The following is an 18644-nucleotide window of genomic DNA, read 5'->3' as shown; positions in this document are numbered from 1 at the left end:
GAATACAATTGGTCAGCATCTCTTTTAGTAAGAAAAAAAAAATCAATGGTTAGCATTTGATCATAGATTTTGAAAATTAATCTTCAAAATATTTTCGAGTATCCAAAAATTTGTTTGAGTCAATTTTGTAGAAAAATTTCACTTCCACTCACAATTTCAAATTGCAAAAACTCAAATTTTAATGTTTCAATTTCAAATTTAATGATTAGACAGGAGCTTAAAACTTTTGTGATATTGGGCTAATTCAGGCACTAAAATATGAAACAAAAAGGATAATTAAAGAGAGAAAATATATAAAGGAACCATATTTTATATTTCTTTTTATAGCTAATAGATTTGATTACAACTTCTTAGCTCCAAAATAGAACTAACCCCACATACTAAAACAAAAAACATATATTCCTTAATTCAACCTACCTATTCTTCTTCCTTATATAACTAAAAACCACCAAAATTTAAAAAAAAAAAAAAAAAACACCAACAACCATAACTTCCCTACTTTTTGACCCCCTTACTATAATACTAATAATATTTAACACCCCCAAAATAAAAATAAAAAAGAAACATAATACTAGTTCAATGACTAGGTGGACCCCTTGATCTTTTCTTGATTTTTTTTTTCACTTTTTCTTGGATTTTGATGAGGCATTCTTGGATGAAGAGCAATTTGAGAGATTGAGATCAGGAATTGAGTTGTTTTTTCCTCCTCCATTGTTGTTGTTGTTGTTGCTGCTAGGGCCAGCTTGTGATAGCCTATGTTTGAGTTCACTCAAAAGTTGTTGATTTTCTTGATTCAATAACTCTGCTTTTTTCCTTAGCCTTTCATTTTCAGCCATTATGTAGCAATTTTGCAAGTAGAGCTTTGAGTTAATTCTATCCATTTCCTACAAAAAAAAATAAACATGAGATGTAAGTTAAAAGAATTAGGTTATGTTGCTGGAATCTTGAAAAAATGTATGAAATAATTCTAAGAGAAAAAAGAAGTGCATTTATAAAAAATCTAACACACCAATGCTAGTCGATTCCTTCAAAAGAAGTGTACCAATGTCGATGAGTACATGTAATTTTAAAGAATTCGACATAGGTATGACAATATATTTAAAGGGTACATGTCACTTAACTAACATGCTATTAAAAGTTAAACTATTGAATGCACCTATTGCATTTATGATTTACCTGCAAGAAGAGTTTGAGAAAATGTAAAAGGGAGGAAAGTAAAGGAAATGATGATATGCATAGGGGGTTTTGAAGGGGGGAATTAATGAGAATGTGTAAAGGAAAGTAGTAGGGGAAATCATTACAATTCAGAGAAAACAAATGATCAAAAATTTAGAAAAACAGAACAAGAAAGCAAATAGAATAAGGAAAAAATCTCCAAATCTTCATACTTTCAAGAATTGGTGCTTTTTTTCTTATTTATTCTGTTTACCTCATTTGGAAGACAAGAATAAAGTATATAGCAAGAGACAAACTTCTTATTTACACACAAAAAGAAAAGAAAAGGGAAATCAAGAAAAAGGAATTTGTTATATTCCCAAGTTGAACATGCATAAAAGATCCAATTTTGCAAAGAAATAAAGTTTCAAGAAACAATATAATGTTTTTAGAAGAAAGAAAACAAGTGACAAAGAACATATATTATTCCTAAGAAGACATAAAAACATAACCTTTGACATTTTTAGTTTATGGGAGGAGACAAAAGGAATAAGAAAGTTGCAAAAGTTGTAAACTTTAAAAGAAAAAAATTGCACCAATGCCAAAGTCCTTTGTCTAACCTTTGTTAGTGAAAGAAAAGAAAGAAAAAACAAGTGAATTTTGGGGTGGGGGGGGGGGGAGGGGGATTCTTGTTTTTTTCAAAAAAGATTACCTTTTGAAAGGGCGCTTTGGTTAGTTATAGAACAAGAAGTATTGTAGAAGAAAGAAAGAAGATTTTGTTTGGTGAGTTTCTCACTTCCAACAAACAACAACTAATACTTCTTGGGCAGTAAAAAAAAGAGATATATATAGTGGAAAAAAGTAGGAAAGAGAAAGAGTAAATCTTTGGGGGTAGAGTGTGGGGTGGGGTGGGGTGGGGGACAAGGCTTTTTGTATCTCTTTTTCTATCTGCACAACAATCATGCATGTGTAAGCATGGAAGGCGGCTTGTGTATAATTGTATAGTTGTTGTATCTATAGGCAAGGACTTAACTTAAACCTTCTTCTTTCTATTCTACTATGGTAATGATTACTAACCAACGGATTCATAATTTAAAATTTATGAATTATTATAGAAACTTTAACTTAACATATATAGCAATTGGATTCACATTTTACATATGTTTAGTTTACGATTATAAGATTCAATTTTATTTTAATTTTTTTACAAGTCAAAATCAAAAAAATAAATTGAAACAAATAAAATAATAAGTTACTAAGTATATACGTAAGGTTTAGAAGAAAGTTATTGAGTTTTCTTTTTTAAGGTTAAAATTTACAAATAGCTATTTTTTAGTTTCTATAATTGAAAATTAATGTTGTGATTTCAAATTTCACACGTAAACTCAATGACATTCTTGAAATTTTATTTTTGAAATTTAAAATTCCATGAAATTGACAATTTTCCGACAATAAAATTGGAAGTGATAAGTACGCCCACATATATAACCCATAGGTTGAACTCTAAATCTATCATAAATAATTATATTTATTAAAATTCTCTTAAAAATTCTTCTATATTGTCACTACATGTAACTTAAATTTAGTTATTATTCATAGGAAAGGATTTAACCTTCTTCCATTTTACTATGATGATGATTATAGTGTTTTTTTTCTAGACCAAGGTAGTGGCGTCAAGTGAATGATTATAGTGAAAGGGCATTTAAGTCATTTCCTAAAAGACAATCAAGGGTAGTTTTGTCATTTCATATAGAGATTTGGGCCTTAATATGGGCATTTTGGGCAATTCATAAGTGTGTCCAATGATGATAAGAGTTTGGCCTTCCAAAGATTCGCAATGATGTTTTGGATTGGTTCGAACCCAAGGCAGGCCCATCATCACATCCACACACCCCCACCTCCCATTCCCCCCCCCCCTTTAACTATAATTAATATTTTCTTTTTATCTATTTTACATAATTCTTATTTTGTCCTCTTTATAAAAATTTCTTTAGAATATTTTTTGTATATATTAACTTGACTCATTTTCCCCTTTATGTTTTTTAAATTCGATGTTTAATATCTGTATAGAGATTCGACTAGAGCTGAATTTGTAATGAAAAGTACTACGTTAAAGTAAAGCACTTTCATTTGAAGACTATTTTATATTTAAAATTCAAACTCAAAATTTTTAATTAAGAATGACGAAGTAATCACCTGATTATAGCTAGTGATTTTGAGGAAAACTGGAATTTGGAACCTTACTATTGGAGCCAAAAAGAGGTTGTTTGTCCATTAGTTATTTCTTATATTAGGATCACCAATAGGGGAAAAAAATTGATTGGACTAAATAAGGCAATTTTTTAAAAACTAATTGTATTCAATTGGGATTAAATAATACAAATACATAAGGATATGATAAAATAGTTGAAATCCCTTATGAATTTTACCATTTTATCACTTTATATTTATTATACATAACGTCGGTCTAAATAAAATCGATCATTGAATTTACGATTACAAATGCCTAGAAAAGGGCAATAAAATAAAATAAAATATAAAATATTAATTCATGTGTCCACATTATTTAAAGTTTTTAGATTTAGAATACCAATAATTAAGCTAAATTGCGTGAGTGAATTAACATTAAGCATGATAGTGTTTTGTTTTTTAGTTAGGTAAAAATGCTAATAATAATCATAATTAATTTTCTGCCAAAGTATCATAAAGTAAGCATTCTTTTTGCCATATTAAGTGTGATTAATTTGAAATAATTATGAGAGGTTTAATTTTACAGATAGACTAACCTCATGGGTTATGAGTGCATTAACGTGTTTTTTTTTCTTTTTTTGGATGGAAGTATCATATTCTTTTTAAATTTTTTTGTCATTCATGTTAATAATGTTTTGGTTTAATATTTTTCAAAAATCACAAGTTTTTTTCTCGTGAATATTGATGAAGGCTCCTTTTGCTTTTGCTTAAGGTTAATCATCGTTTTAGATATTATTTATGGCATTATTTACTTTAATTTTATAAGCAATTTAAGTTTATCAATGAACACTACATTTTTCAAAAATAAATATATTTTCAAATATGGACTCAGATCAATAATAACTGTGGTAGTAATATTCTTTCGCCCAGCTATCGACCTGAAGCACGAATCAAGTGTAATTATAGAAATATTTTCTCGTAAAAAAATCGTGTCTCGACATCTGGTTATTTTAATAAAATTTTATGGCATGTGAATACATATTTGATGCTTTTCCTATAGGAATATATGATCAATAAATATATTAAAAAAACATTAGTGTTTGATTAAAACAAAATATTGATAAAATAAAAATATGGATTTATATATATATATATATATATATATATATATATTATAAAAATGACATTAATCTTAAAACTTTTATGGTTTTATATAGAATTAATTATATAAAGATGTTTTATGTTTTAATTTTTATTTTTTGGGACTTCTGCCCTTATTTATTGCAAAGTGTATTTGTTCTGAAAATACTAATGATGACAAAACCTATATAGCTAAAATAAATAATAATGGCATCTAGACTTACTGTTTATTCTTTCTTAATTAAAATAATACTAATAAATAAAAACCCTCTGCTTTTTGCAGCAATTGAAATTAATTTACTCCATTTTTTCTTATAATGATTTTGGTTTCATAAATGAATGGTAATGGCAGCATTCATGAAAAAGATTTGCATGGCCATAGATGTCAAAGGCATTCATTTTAATCCAATTGAGTACACCCCCCACCCCCACCCCCTACCCCTACCCCATCCATATTCATCATCACCTTCCTACATTTGCCTATTAACTACAATTATTCACTTAGCCTTCTTTTTACCCATTCAACACCAACACACACAAGGGGTAAACCAACCCCACCCACCCAATCAAAATTCGTGGTCGGATGATAAATATTTCTTCATTTTCTATCAAAAATTTGAGTTGAAATGTTGAAAAAAAAGGAAAAATCGCTTTTGATTGGAGATGTTTTACTTCGATGAGAAATCTGAATTAATCGAACTTTAAAATAGGTATCAAACACCAATAAGAAACCAAAAAGGATGCATTATCCCTCACCGCTCGGTGATAAGTACGTACGTATTCTTATATTTTTAATTAGAGATATGAGATTCAAGCTGATCTAAAAATGATCGTCATTGATAGAAAGTATTTTATTCTATAAAATAAGATTTTTCATAGAGAATTGAGATTAATCAGATCCCAAGATGAATATTGAAAACTAATAGGAAAACAAAAAAGAAAGTGCCCCTCCCACTTCCCTAGACTCTCATGAGAGACAAATATTAAATTTTAATTTGAAGAGTTCAATATTTAAATTTTTACCGCTCACTCATTATAATATTGTAGTGTTAGATTTAAAATATATATAGTGTCAAAAATATTGAAAGTTCGATGGAACAATTGTTTAGATGTTCCATTCATTATTATTGATTGAAATCCCCTCTTCTTAAAATGTATTACAATATTTTTAATCAAAAATCTCGATTTTAAATTTTAAAAATAAAAACATCCCACATAGAAAGTATTCTATCTTTTTTAATAGGCTTTATATAACATAAATTTAAATTAGTCAAAAAGATTAATAAATTTTTAACGTCATGATTAAAGATAATTCCAAAATTTATTAAAGATAAAATTTTGGAAGATTGGGGGGGGGGGGCTGGGGGTAAGGGGTGGGGCTGGGGGTAACTCGTGTGTAATCCTATTGGGACATTATTGATACATGTGAAGAGTTCTCATATTTTGGGTACAAATACATGTGAAGACTTTTAATGTCAATTGAAACTTACTCTTATTATCCACGAGAATTACGGTGGAGTGATAAGTACTTTATTTTTAATTAAAGATTTTGAGTTTGAGTTTTTTTAAGTATAAAGCTGCTTTTATTAGAAATTTTTTTAATATTTTGATATGAAACTTTTCAGTGCGAATTCAAATTTAATCAAACTTTAAAATGAGTATTTGACACCGAATAAAAAGAAATAGAGTAACTTCTTTTGTTTTTTTTTGAAAACCCCATTGCAATGACCTCATCAATATGGCATAATAAATTTGAGTTTCACTTTTTATTTGTTCTGAGATAATTTCTAATGATTTCACATAATACCATTACCCTGCAACTCTAATGATGATTTTTATTTGCCATTATTTATTTTTTTCCTTTGGTGCATTGAACCCTACACGTGAGTGTTTATATTTGTTACTCATCACTTTTAAAATTTAGAATTTAAATTTTATACATTGCTAATAATCACGTGACATTACAAAGTCGTAATCCAATAGCATTTAGTTAAATAAGAACAAATTAAATTTATAAATAAATATAAAAAAATTATTATAATATAAATTAAAACGTAAAAGTTTTTAAAAGATGTCTGTGGATTAGTAGTAGTAGTACACACATCAGCCATCAAATTTAAAACTTAGATTTTTGATCTGATGGCTTAGATTGTAATATGGAAAGATCATAAAAATGCTTTTTTGTTTTTTTCTACTCATTTTTTTCATTTATTTTTTAATTATTTATGGGAATTAAATTTGGTCCCTTGTAAAGAGAGTGATAATGATGAGAAGAGAATCTCGAAGACTGCAAAAGTTGAAATTTGGTATGGAAGACAGAAAAAAATGTTGGTAATTATGTGAATTATATTAATTATTATTATAGTACATAATTAATAATTATCCACCTTTGTTAGCATGAATAGTTTCCTATAACAAGTTATTTTTCTAATTAAATACATTAAATTAAAGGATAATTTGCACTTCTGGTCTCTAATTACGAATGAAGTTTTGAGTTCATATATATTTTTGTTGTGAAGTGGGAATGAAAATTAAATTTTATGAGATCGAATCTTTGTTGTTCCTCAATAGCTTAGTGATGGAGCGATTGACTGTCAATCGATTTGTTGTATGTTCAAACTCTTAAAAAATATACAAAGGTACATTTTTATCAGGTGTTTGCTAATTCATTGTTATTTCACTCATAATTTACAAATTTTTTTTGCTAATTTATCGTTAAATAGAATTAGCGACAGATTTTACTGTTTAACTATAAAATTGTCCGTTCAAATTTTGATTAATCCATATTCATCTCGTATAGGACACATTTAAAAGGGAAATATTTTTATTAGGATATTTGTTATGCCTAATATTCAAACTCCAGATCTTTAATTAAGCACGAACGAATCTTATCCGTCTAATTACTAATTTTTAGTAGTAATATATCCTATTAGTCGTTCATTTTCGAGTAAGTTTAAGACTATTCCAACAAACTAATTGAGTAAAGTTAATGTTATAACAATATTAACTAAACACGGATTCATGATTAGTGATGATGCCAATTACTTTTCCATATTTGGATTAGATTAAAATTCTTGAGATTTTTTATTTTTTTTTGAAGATTGATGGACCACAAAATTATAAGGTAGTTACATTTCAAATACCAACAAAGGTCGTGGTATAGTGGTAAGTATCATTTCATTTTTAATCATATGTCTCGGATTCATGCTCTTTGGATACAATGTCGCCTTTGTTAGAGAGTGTTTTACCCCTATGTGTGACTTTCTGACGCGAATTTGAATTTAATCGGATTTCAATGTGGATATTGGACACCGAGTGAAAAAAAGAAGAAGTTACATTTCAATTTTTTTTTTTAAAAAAACAAATTAACGATTGATGGACCCCAAATCTATTGAGGTAGTTACATTTTTTTAAATACAAAAAAATAATGTTTTGGTCCACTTAATCTAGATTGAAATACTTAATTAGAAGGGAAATTAGATAGAGGTGCTATTGGTGTCAAACCCTAATTAAATATTTATTTATATTAGCTTTTTGTCTGTCTTATGTCTACCTTTTATCCAACACTTTTCGTCATGTTTAATTTATTTTTACGGCATTGCTAGATTACATTACTGATATCATCACCAGTAGATCAAGTGAATGATATGCATTTTAGTTCCACCAACATTTTTTTTTTAAAAAAGTTAATTAACTTACTATTTTTATTGTTTTTGGAATTGGAGGTAAGATGTATATCTATCATCTATTTATACTAACTTTTGATCCACAATGATGAATTGAAAATTAATTGAATAGTAAAATCAATCACTCATATTTATGTTATAATAAACTATTTATATTATATCTTTTGAAGTGCGACTCTTCTCTAAAATCTTTCGTTAACATAAAATAGTTAGGGTATTAGATTGTCCCTAATTTGTTGACTTGCCCGTATATAGTATTGGCCCATCTATTGAGGTACTTTATTGGTTGAGTGAGAATCATAAAACTTTATTTATTTTTTAATTAATAATATCATAATAAGACTCAACAATCCTCATCTTATCTGATTTGGGCCCAATATATTATTTTATGGGAAATTTACATAAATGTACTACATTAAGAAAATATTTATCATTTATAATAATAATATTTTTTTCACTGAACATTTATAATATAATTATAATACAATTTTAATACATATTAACTAGAATAATTTATAAAACTCATATAATACAAGTTTTATTCATGGATAATATATTTATCACATTCTTTAATACACTTATAATACATTGTGTCAATTTCTTACCAAACAAGTATAATATATTTTAAAACATTTATAATACATTTATATTGCATGCATAATTTACTTTTAATACATAGTAGATATATCATAATATTGTTATATATTGCTATAAATGATAATAAATAAAAAGTATCGCTAAAATCAGTAATTATTTATTAAAAAGTGTTTTTTCTAATAATTTTTCCTTATTTTATTCACACTTTAATTGGTAGGCCTGATGCGCGGAGAGTATTACGTTGAGTTGTTCCACATCGATGGGTGGCAGAAAATTTTCTATGTGATTTCAGATTGTTCTCACCAATTGAACTAATTTTTAAAATTGAGTTAAATTCAAGATTCTTTTCTTATTAATAAGTGGGATTTTCTAAATGTGATCTTTATGTCACTTAATTGTTGCCAACTTCTAAAGTAAATTAATTATTCCACCTATTATTTACTATCTTTCATAAATTCTCTCACAAGGCTTAAGTAAATAGAAAAAATCACCATAGTTTTTTTTTTGTTTCTTTTGAAATTTAAATCGCGATCTTTCATAATTTCCATCCCACTCCATTAATCACTGGCTCAAACTTTTGGTCGTCACCTTCAAAACATGCATTGTCATTTTTCTTAGAATAGTGGTTCAATTCAATTTACGCGTAGCTCATCTAATTTAATAAATATTTGTTATCTCCCATTAGCACAAATAATGAGTAACAATATGAAAAATCAGTAGAACAATGAAAAGGGAGCATTTCTCACAAGAGGTATATATATATATATATTCTTTGTTTTTTAATCTGTGTTTGCCTTTATAATTTACAAGAAGGATTTGTTATCCTTCATCATCATCATTCCTGTGCCATGACCATTGTGCATGAGTTGCATTTACCACATCTAATTCTCTACGCTCGAAACCTACCTCTCAAAAAATTGAAATTTCTGATTTCGAATCTTTATACCTGTAATATTTGATCAATAAAAAAGTCGATATATATGCATATATCTACGTGCAAGAGAAGTAAATAAATAAATTGAAAGATAAATTAATGTGATTTGCCAATGATGAATAGTGACACGGCGATGGTACTAATGGTTGATTGGATATCTGATCAAAACAACTTTTACAATGATAGACATTAAAGTGTGAAAATCTACTCAAACTAATTTTTAAACAAGTTAGTTTGGTCCAAAGAAAGACAAATTAAGGTGAAAACACAATATAATAAGTACCCCTACTCATCAAAAACAAGAATTTTGAAGTCATTATATTTGATACCAACACAAACAATTGACAACAAATAGATTAAAATATCAATCTAGTGCATATATAATAATATCAAAATCAACCATCCCACTAATCACTTAAATTAGAAAAATAATCGGCATACATATAATATATATGTATAATATGTTTGTAATCGATCCTGTATAATCAATGTATAATATATATATCGTCTAGAAAAAATAAACATTAAATCGTGCTGGTTATTCGTATAAAAAAATTCCCTAATAATAATAAGAAGAGACTTGTGCAGTCGATTCAACTATTTGAAATTAAGGCGTAGTTAATTGATTGATTAAATTAGATACAAAGGAAAAAAAAAAGGATTATGTAAAAGTGAACCAAACTTACTTGCTGGCTAGGCCTTCTCTGTTACCACCATCTCCAATTGTGATGTATATTGGAACACAATTGTTAGGTTTGTCTTTGTATACTCGAGTCTATATATATGTATCACATGAATTAAAACACAAGGAAAAATTAATTGTCAATAAATCATTGCACGAAAAAATCATCATTAATCCTATTTAACGACATATTATTAGAATTTTTTCTTGTTTTAGATTAACTTACTATTTTTATTTTTAATGTTTTTGGAATTGGAGGTAAGCTGTATATCTATAACATATTTATACCAACTGTTGATCCACAATGGTGAATTGAAAATTAATTGAATAGTAGAATCAATCACTCATATTTATATTAGAATAAATTACTTATATTATATCTTTTTGAGGTGTGGCTCCTCTAAAATCTTACATGAACATAAAATACATTGTTGACTTGTCCTAAATCAGAAATAATTTGTCTCCTTATATAGTATTGGGCCCATCTATTGAGGTAATTTTTTGGGAAACTTACGTAGATATACTATATTAAGAAAATATTTATCATTTATAGCAATAATATTTTTATTTTCAGTAAACACTCATAATACATTTATAATATAGTTTTAATAAATATTACAGAGAATAATTTATAAAACACGTATAATACATTTTTATTCATAAATAATATATTCATCACACACTTTAATACATTTATAATACATTATGTCAATTTCTCACAAAATAGACATAATATATTTTAAAAACACTTATAATACATTTATATCACATAATTCACTTTTTATACATAGTATTGCTATGTGTTGCTATAAATGGTAATAAATAAAAAATATCACTAAAATTAATAATTATTAATTAAAAAGTACCCACTCAAGTAATTTTGGGTTGAGTGAGAATCATTGATGTTTATTTTTTAAAATTAATAATAGAAAAAATTACCTAAATACACAACTTATTTTACCATATTCTCTAAATTTCCTACAATTTAAAAAAATTATAAAAATTCCTACTCTCTCATATTCTCTGATACATCACTGTACGTGATGTATAGATCGGATACATCGCTTTATGTGATCTGTCGAGAAGTCATCAAGACAATTGGCTGAATCCTATGAAACCATTTCATACAAGTTCATTGATATCTTCTTTTTATAAAGCAAATCGACTCCGATTCTTGAATAATCCACATCCCTTCTGCTTCTAATTAAACACAAGATTCTCCTTTTCTGTGGAAAAGGCCCGTACCAAAAAATCGGATTTTACGTATGGACAATTTCTCAATCGTGCCATGAGTGAGGAGATCGAGATTGGGTTAGTGTGAAGTGTACCGGGTACAAGATCGAAAAGAATGCATTGGATGGATGCAGTGTCCGATTTGAGATTCAGATTGATCAGAACAAATAGATATAACAAATAAATGCTTTACGCGATGTATCGATCGAATACATCACTTTACGTTGTATATCAGAACGTACGTGATGTATCTGAAAGTGACTAAAAAGAAGGAATTTTGAATAATTTTTAAAAAAAGTAGGGATAATATGTAAGTGGAAAGAATCACTATGAGATGTAAATAAAATTTACTTAATAATATCATAGTAAGACTCAACCAATGCTTATCTTACCTGATTTGGACCCAATATATTATCTTATTGAAATTTAAATCGCGATCTTTCATAATTTCCATCGCACTCCATTAATTACTGGCTCATACTTTTGGTCGTCACCTTCAAAACATGCATTGTCATTTTTCTTATAATAGTGGTTCGATTCAATTTACGCGTAGCTCATCTAATTTAATAAATATTTGTTATCTCCCATTAGCACAAATAATGAGTAACAATATGAAAAATCAGTAGAACAGTGAAAAGGGAGCAATCTGTCTAGTGCCTTAATTCCTTTATATATAAAAAGTACATTTCTCACAAGAGGTATATATATTCTTTATTATTTTCTTTGTTTTTTAATCTGTGTTTGCCTTTATAATTTACAAGAAGGATTTGTTATCCAAATAGTATCAGCAACAACAGCTTCATCATCATCATTCCTGTGCCATGACCATTGTGCATGAGTTGCATTTACCACATCTAATTCTCCATGCCCGAAACTCGCCTCTCGAAAATTTGAAATTTCTGGTTTTGGATCTTTATACCTGTAATATTTGATTAATAAGAAAGCCGATATACATATATCTATGCGCAAAAGAAGTAAATAAATCAATTGAAAGAGAAACTAATGTGATTCGCCAATGATGAATAAAGGTAACATTGCGATGGTACTAATGATTGAATACCTGATCAAATGTATAGTCTTTTCTAAAAACAGCTTCTACGACGATAGACTGTGAAAATCTACCCAAACTAATTTTTAAACAAGTTAGTTTAGTCCAAAGAAGACAAATTAAGGTAAAAACACAATATAATAAGTACCCCTACACATCAAAAACAAGAACTTTGAAGTCATTATATTTGGTACCAACACAAACAATTGACAACAAATAGACTAAAATATCAATCTAGTGCATATATAATAATATCAAAATTAACCTAATTAACCATCCCACTAATCACTTAAATTAGAAAAATAGTCGGCAAATATATAATATATATGTATAATATGTTTGTAATCGATCCTGTATAATCAATGTATAATATATATATCGTCTAGAAAAAATAAACATTAAATCGTGCTGGTTATTCGTATAAAAAAACTCCCTAATAATAATAAGAAGAGACTTGTGCAGTCGATTCAACTATTTGAAATTAAGGCGTAGTTGATTGATTGATTAAATTAGATACAAAGGGGAAAAAAAAGGATTATGTAAAAGTGAACCAAACTTACTTGCTGGCTAGGCCTTCTCTGTTACCACCATCTCCAATTGTGATGTATATTGGACCACAATTGTTAGCTTTGTCGTTGTATACTCGAGTCTATATATATATCACATGAATAAAACACAAGAAAAAATTAATTGTCAATAAATCATTGCACGATAAAAATTCATCGTTAATCCTATTCAACGACACATTACTAGAAAATTTTGTAAATTATGAGTCTCAGCGACGAATTTTGTAGTGATGATTAAGAAAAGATAAATAAACGACGGAGTATTAGGAAAAAGAAGAAGCTTACAAATCTCTCGTAAGCATGAACATGTCCCGCAAAGACGATATCGACACGAGCCTTAAAGAGTAAATCCTCCATAGATGATTTCATGCCATAAGATTCATACTCTCCTTGATGTGCATTGTTAGAATTGTACCATGGTGCATGTACAAGAACAACAAGCCATGGTGTTTTTTTCCTATCAACTTCATTCAAATCATTTTTGAGCCAATTGTATTGGGCCGATTCAGGCTCAAAATCAGTGTATGAGCCCAACATAATGATATGAAGCCCAATAACTTCAAAAGAATAGTACAAGTTTGAGGTTGAACCACTTTGTTCAAATGGCATGAGCCATCTTGCATTGTATGATGTAAAAGATTGGCTATGTAGAACTGGTATTTTCTCAACCTCATGGTTACCCTGAGTCACCATCCACGGGCGTTGGCTTGCTAGCGGCTCCACCAGGCGTCCGAACGAGTCCCATCGTGGTTGCAAAGTGTCTGCGTACGATAAGTCCCCGGGCAACAACATAACGTCGTAATTTGACTTTGAAATATGATCTAAGGTTGATGTTGTCCAATCTGTTTGCCCTAAATCACCTATAATTCAAATTTACTTGTTAGGGTAATCTTAAAATATCGATACACTCAACGTTTGCATGCATTAAAATGCGGCTATGCGACTACTAAAATAACAGTAATTAGCGACAGATATATTCTGTAACGAAACAAAAAAATCAGTCGTTAATTCTATTTAGTGACAGATTATTAGAAACATTTTTCATGGAAAATATTCTCCTTCATACCAAACACATTCTTAATATGATTAAAAAAAATAAATCTTGTCAAAATATGGAGTTTGATACTCGAAAAGTCAAAGTGACAAATTAAAGTGAATAGAATAACAATATTTCAATTTAATGGATGTTGTTAACTGTTTTTCATTTCACATTATGAGCCCGTTTGGATTGGCTTTAAGTTGGTCAAAATCAACTTAAAGCCCCTTTTCAGCTTTTGAACGTGTTTGACTAATGCTAACTTTAAGCCAGAAAGTTCTTAAAGTCAGTCAAAAATGAAAAGTTAGGATTCCTAACTTTTTTTTTGTTAAGTGCTTAAAGTCATTTTCTTTGACCATGGAAATTACTTTTATATCCCTTATATTTTAACTAAATTTCCAAACTACCTTTTTTATTCTTTTAACCCAAAAATTCACAAAATTTTCCTCATTTAAGCACTTTTATCCAAACACTCAACTGCTTATTTATAAAAATAACTTTCAGCACTTTAAACTTCTAAAAGCATTTCATACATAAAAGTTACTTTTTTTAAGCCCATCCAAACGGGCTCTATATATATTTTTTTTGGTTTTTTTTTCCACCCGGTATCCGGAGCCCACATGGGAGCCCGTACTAAATTCGGATTGCGCACTGCAGGGCCCATTCGAGGATGACGCTCCCAACAGAATTTTCTCCATACCTAGGCTCGAACCCAAGATCTCTAATTAAGAACGAAAGAGTTCCGCCACTGCACCACAATCCATATAAGTACATTATGTTGTTAGAGTTATCATTTATGTATTTCCTTTTTTCAAATTGCTTTGCAAATACTTTGAGAAGGACCGCATCCTGTGAAGATGTGATATAAGTTGTCTACCTTGACTCAAGCATGTGTGACTGATTCTACAATTCAAACTCGTGACGACCTATAGATCACATAAAAATAACTTTTCTGTTGCTGCAAGATTCCCCTTCGACTAGTCAAACTATACTAAACTTTTTTTTTTTACATTATCAATGTGTGTGTGTATATATATATATATATATATATATAATTATTAGAATTCAACAAATACAATATTTGAACAAATAATTATTAATCTAGATAGGGATCTTACCTACAACTGCAAATTTGATTGGAAATCCAGCTGGAGGGGTTTTGAAATTGAATTCTGGGCTTGAAAATGGGCCACAGATATAGTAGTAAACTGTATTGGGCTTTAATGGCCCAATAACAACATTATGTATTTCACCAGATTCATACAAAATATATCTGTATTTTGTGGTGTTTCCATTTGATGAAAATGGGTAACTTCCCGGAGATGTACCGTACTTCACCGTCGCCGGTGTACCGGAATCTTCCGTTATCCATGAAATCCTCATTTTGTCTTCACCAACCATTGAAATGTGCACCTGAAAGAAACGTCCAGTATAAAAGCTTAAACTGTTGGAGAGTAAACTAGAATATTTTATTTTGTCAGTAATTAGTGGCGATGAAACTTGAATCTAGAACTTCTAGTTATATTGTGTTGATAATTGTGTGAATTATGAGTGTGTTCATTACGAAGAAAAATGTTTTTTTAAAAAAATAAGTAGGTTTCGTTACTTATTTTGGAAATGGAGTCTTTTTTACTTATAGATTCAAGTTATATAGCTTATGAATGATTTTAGGTAAAAAATAATAATTCAATGTGTAAAAAATTAGAGAAGTAAATAAAAAAGGGCAGCCTGACACAAAAAATACAGTGTTCACATAAAGTTCAGAGAAAGAACACACTTTAAGGAGTGTGATGCAGACAATCTACCTAACATAAATATTAATAATTGCTTTCACGATTCAAATTTATAATAGATAGATCACACAAAAATAATTTTACCGACATTACTCCAAGACTCTCCTAGCAGAACCACTAAACAAGTCCATATTAAATTGCTTTGCTATTTTGTTTAATTTTGTTCATTTTCAAACTTCCTTTTTTTTTAACAAAAAATAATAATCCTAACATACATAGTGGTGGCCTACTAATGTCGTTGACCAAACTTAAATATTACTTGTACAATTCTCCCCTCTCTCCCCACATGATAACACGAATGTGAACAACCAACACCGATTGTTTCGATGGATTAGTGAGTATTCTTTTATTTTTAATTTTTAATTTAATCAGATTTCAATATAAATATCAAAATCAAGTGAAAAATAATAATAAAAACACATAAATATGAACATAATCCCATGACGTGTGGAGTGAATACATCATCAACTTTGATCGAAGATTTTGAATTTAAACCTTGAAAATAAAATCGTATATAATAAACTAGATCATAAAAGGTAGATTAAGATTCGACATGACCATTCCGAGGTTGTGGGTCAAGCCCCGAGCATGTAGTCATTTCAACCATAAAAAGAAATAAAAGAGGGAAACACACACACATTGTAGCATAAAATTAAAGTAATTTATCAGCTTAATCTGAGATCTCGATTCGAATATTATGTATAATTATTTTTATAAAAAATATTTATCCTCACAAATAAAATTTTTCGTGAATCGAATCTCAAAACGAATATAAAGCTTTAATTAGCTCAACTTCCTCAAGACCCTAGTTTTGTGTGAACACAATACTTATTATTAAATGTAGTGACAACAAATTCTTGTAATTTTCGATGATTTCTATGTATAAGGCTGACAACTATTTGAACATTTTGGTTATTTCTTGTTTTATTCATGACTAGCTTACATGTGTGAGCCTTCATTATCATGAATTTTGAATAAATTATTTAAATAAAAATTTATATTCACATAAATATTAATAATTTTTTTAAACCAAAAAATTCATTAAGTTGTTTTTCTTAAAAGAAAAAACTTTGCACAATCAATTGAATGTTTTTTATTTGTTAAGAGTAAAAGAAATTATATTTAAGGAAGAGATACATATAATATAGTTAATTACTTATGAATTTAATGTAAGAGCAATAAGTTTTTTTCACTAAGAAAAATTAATATATAGAAGAAAATTCATAAATATTTAAAGAAAATTCAATGTCTCTATACATACACACAAAATAATTTAGACCTTTATATACGAAAGAGGTTTAGATAAACCCTCTTATTGTATCATAATTCCGCTCAAGCTTATGATTAATGTTATCAAACGCTTATGAGTATATCAAAATCTTATATGGCATATAAAAAGGATCAGAAACAATAATTACAACGAAGTAAACATCGTATCATATCCTAAAATTCTTATAAAGGAATGAAAATAAAATTTGTACAAGAACTGTATAAATTAAATTGTTACCTGTTGAGGAGAAGAGGAATCAAGTTCTTGAGATAAAGATAAAAAGATCGATTTTCTTGCTGGTGGCCTTTCATAGGAAAGTGAAGTTTTAATGGTTAAAATTATTGGTAATAAAAATAGCAAAATATGAACCTTAATAAAAGTCATGGTGATGATAGGAATACAGAGGAAGTTGAAGAAGAGCTATATATAGGAAACTATAATGTGAATATATGACAGTGGGGCGGGGGTGGGGGTGGGGGGGGGGGGCTGTGAATTCCTAGATTTTAAGTATATGAAAATTTTAAATTTCTAGAATCAAAATTCTAAAAAAAAAAAAGGTAATTTATTAAATTTTGAATAAATTACTAATCTATATTTAAAGAATTTCTAAACATATACAAAAAATTCTAGACTCTAGCTAGCTAGTTTCTGTCCTTAGTTTTGAGTTTGAACCTTGAGATAAAAAAAATAACAATCATACTAGTAAAACGTAATTTTTCTTTTACCGAATGTTATGGATTTGAATTAATCAAGTCTATGATTATCGCCTATTGGATATTAGTTTTTTTTTTTTTTTTTAATTTTTACCACCGTCATTCTCTCTGGACAGTTTTAGACTATAAGATAATTTTACAACAAAGAGATTACGTCAATTCATGATTTTACACATTTTCTAAATTATATTAATATTTATTATAATAAGTATCTTTCAACAATATAAGTATCACGTAACTTATAATCATCTTCTTATCATTTTTATTAAATTTCATAATTTTAATAATATGAATATCGAATAACTTGGTTTGTTAAAAGTCAATAGAATATTTATTGACTGGAGCGAATCTATGTTGTTGTAAGGGGGTATCACGGCACCCAGTGTTTTCAGTTGAAACTCTCTCTATATAGGTATATATTTATCAGCATTTATATAAATATAATACATGCTACCCCTAGTACCAATTGACCGCGTATGTCACGATCCAAAATCGAGGTCATGATGTCACACATCCCAAATCCTATCCCGATGTGTAAGCCCTAAAGTAAAACCATACGAGACTCCGAAAGGCGAAGTCAGGCCACAAAATAAACAAAAGC

The 18644-nt window shown here is 28.5% G+C and overlaps 2 protein-coding genes across 3 annotated transcripts; both read right to left on the bottom strand.

The window, feature by feature from the left end:
* Positions 1-221: 221 nt before the first annotated feature.
* Positions 222-1970, bottom strand: LOC129881432 (protein LITTLE ZIPPER 3). Of its 2 annotated transcripts, none has more exons than XM_055955639.1 (2): positions 1177-1265; positions 222-884 (listed from the first exon to the last, which is right to left on the bottom strand). In XM_055955639.1, exon 2 carries the CDS (start codon positions 879-881, stop codon positions 621-623), a length of 261 nt encoding a protein of 86 aa, XP_055811614.1. In that variant the 5' UTR covers positions 882-884; positions 1177-1265; the 3' UTR covers positions 222-620. The 2 variants fall into 2 exon arrangements, with proteins under 2 accessions (XP_055811614.1, XP_055811613.1); XM_055955638.1 differs by lacking the exon at positions 1177-1265 and adding an exon at positions 1868-1970 and having other exon boundaries at positions 224-884.
* Positions 1971-12251: 10281 nt separating this feature from the next.
* On the bottom strand, positions 12252-17714 carry LOC129881431 (probable purple acid phosphatase 20). Its single transcript, XM_055955637.1, has 5 exons — positions 17568-17714; positions 15386-15680; positions 13517-14091; positions 13226-13314; positions 12252-12536 (listed from the first exon to the last, which is right to left on the bottom strand). Exons 1-5 carry the CDS (start codon positions 17712-17714, stop codon positions 12365-12367), a joined length of 1278 nt encoding a protein of 425 aa, XP_055811612.1. The 3' UTR covers positions 12252-12364.
* Positions 17715-18644: the final 930 nt, after the last annotated feature.

This window comes from Solanum dulcamara, chromosome 3, assembly GCF_947179165.1.
Source record: "Solanum dulcamara chromosome 3, daSolDulc1.2, whole genome shotgun sequence".
Classification (NCBI taxonomy): Eukaryota; Viridiplantae; Streptophyta; class Magnoliopsida; order Solanales; family Solanaceae; genus Solanum; species Solanum dulcamara.
The sequence above is the reverse complement of the archived record's forward strand: the minus strand, read 5'-3'. Positions and strand labels throughout refer to the sequence as shown.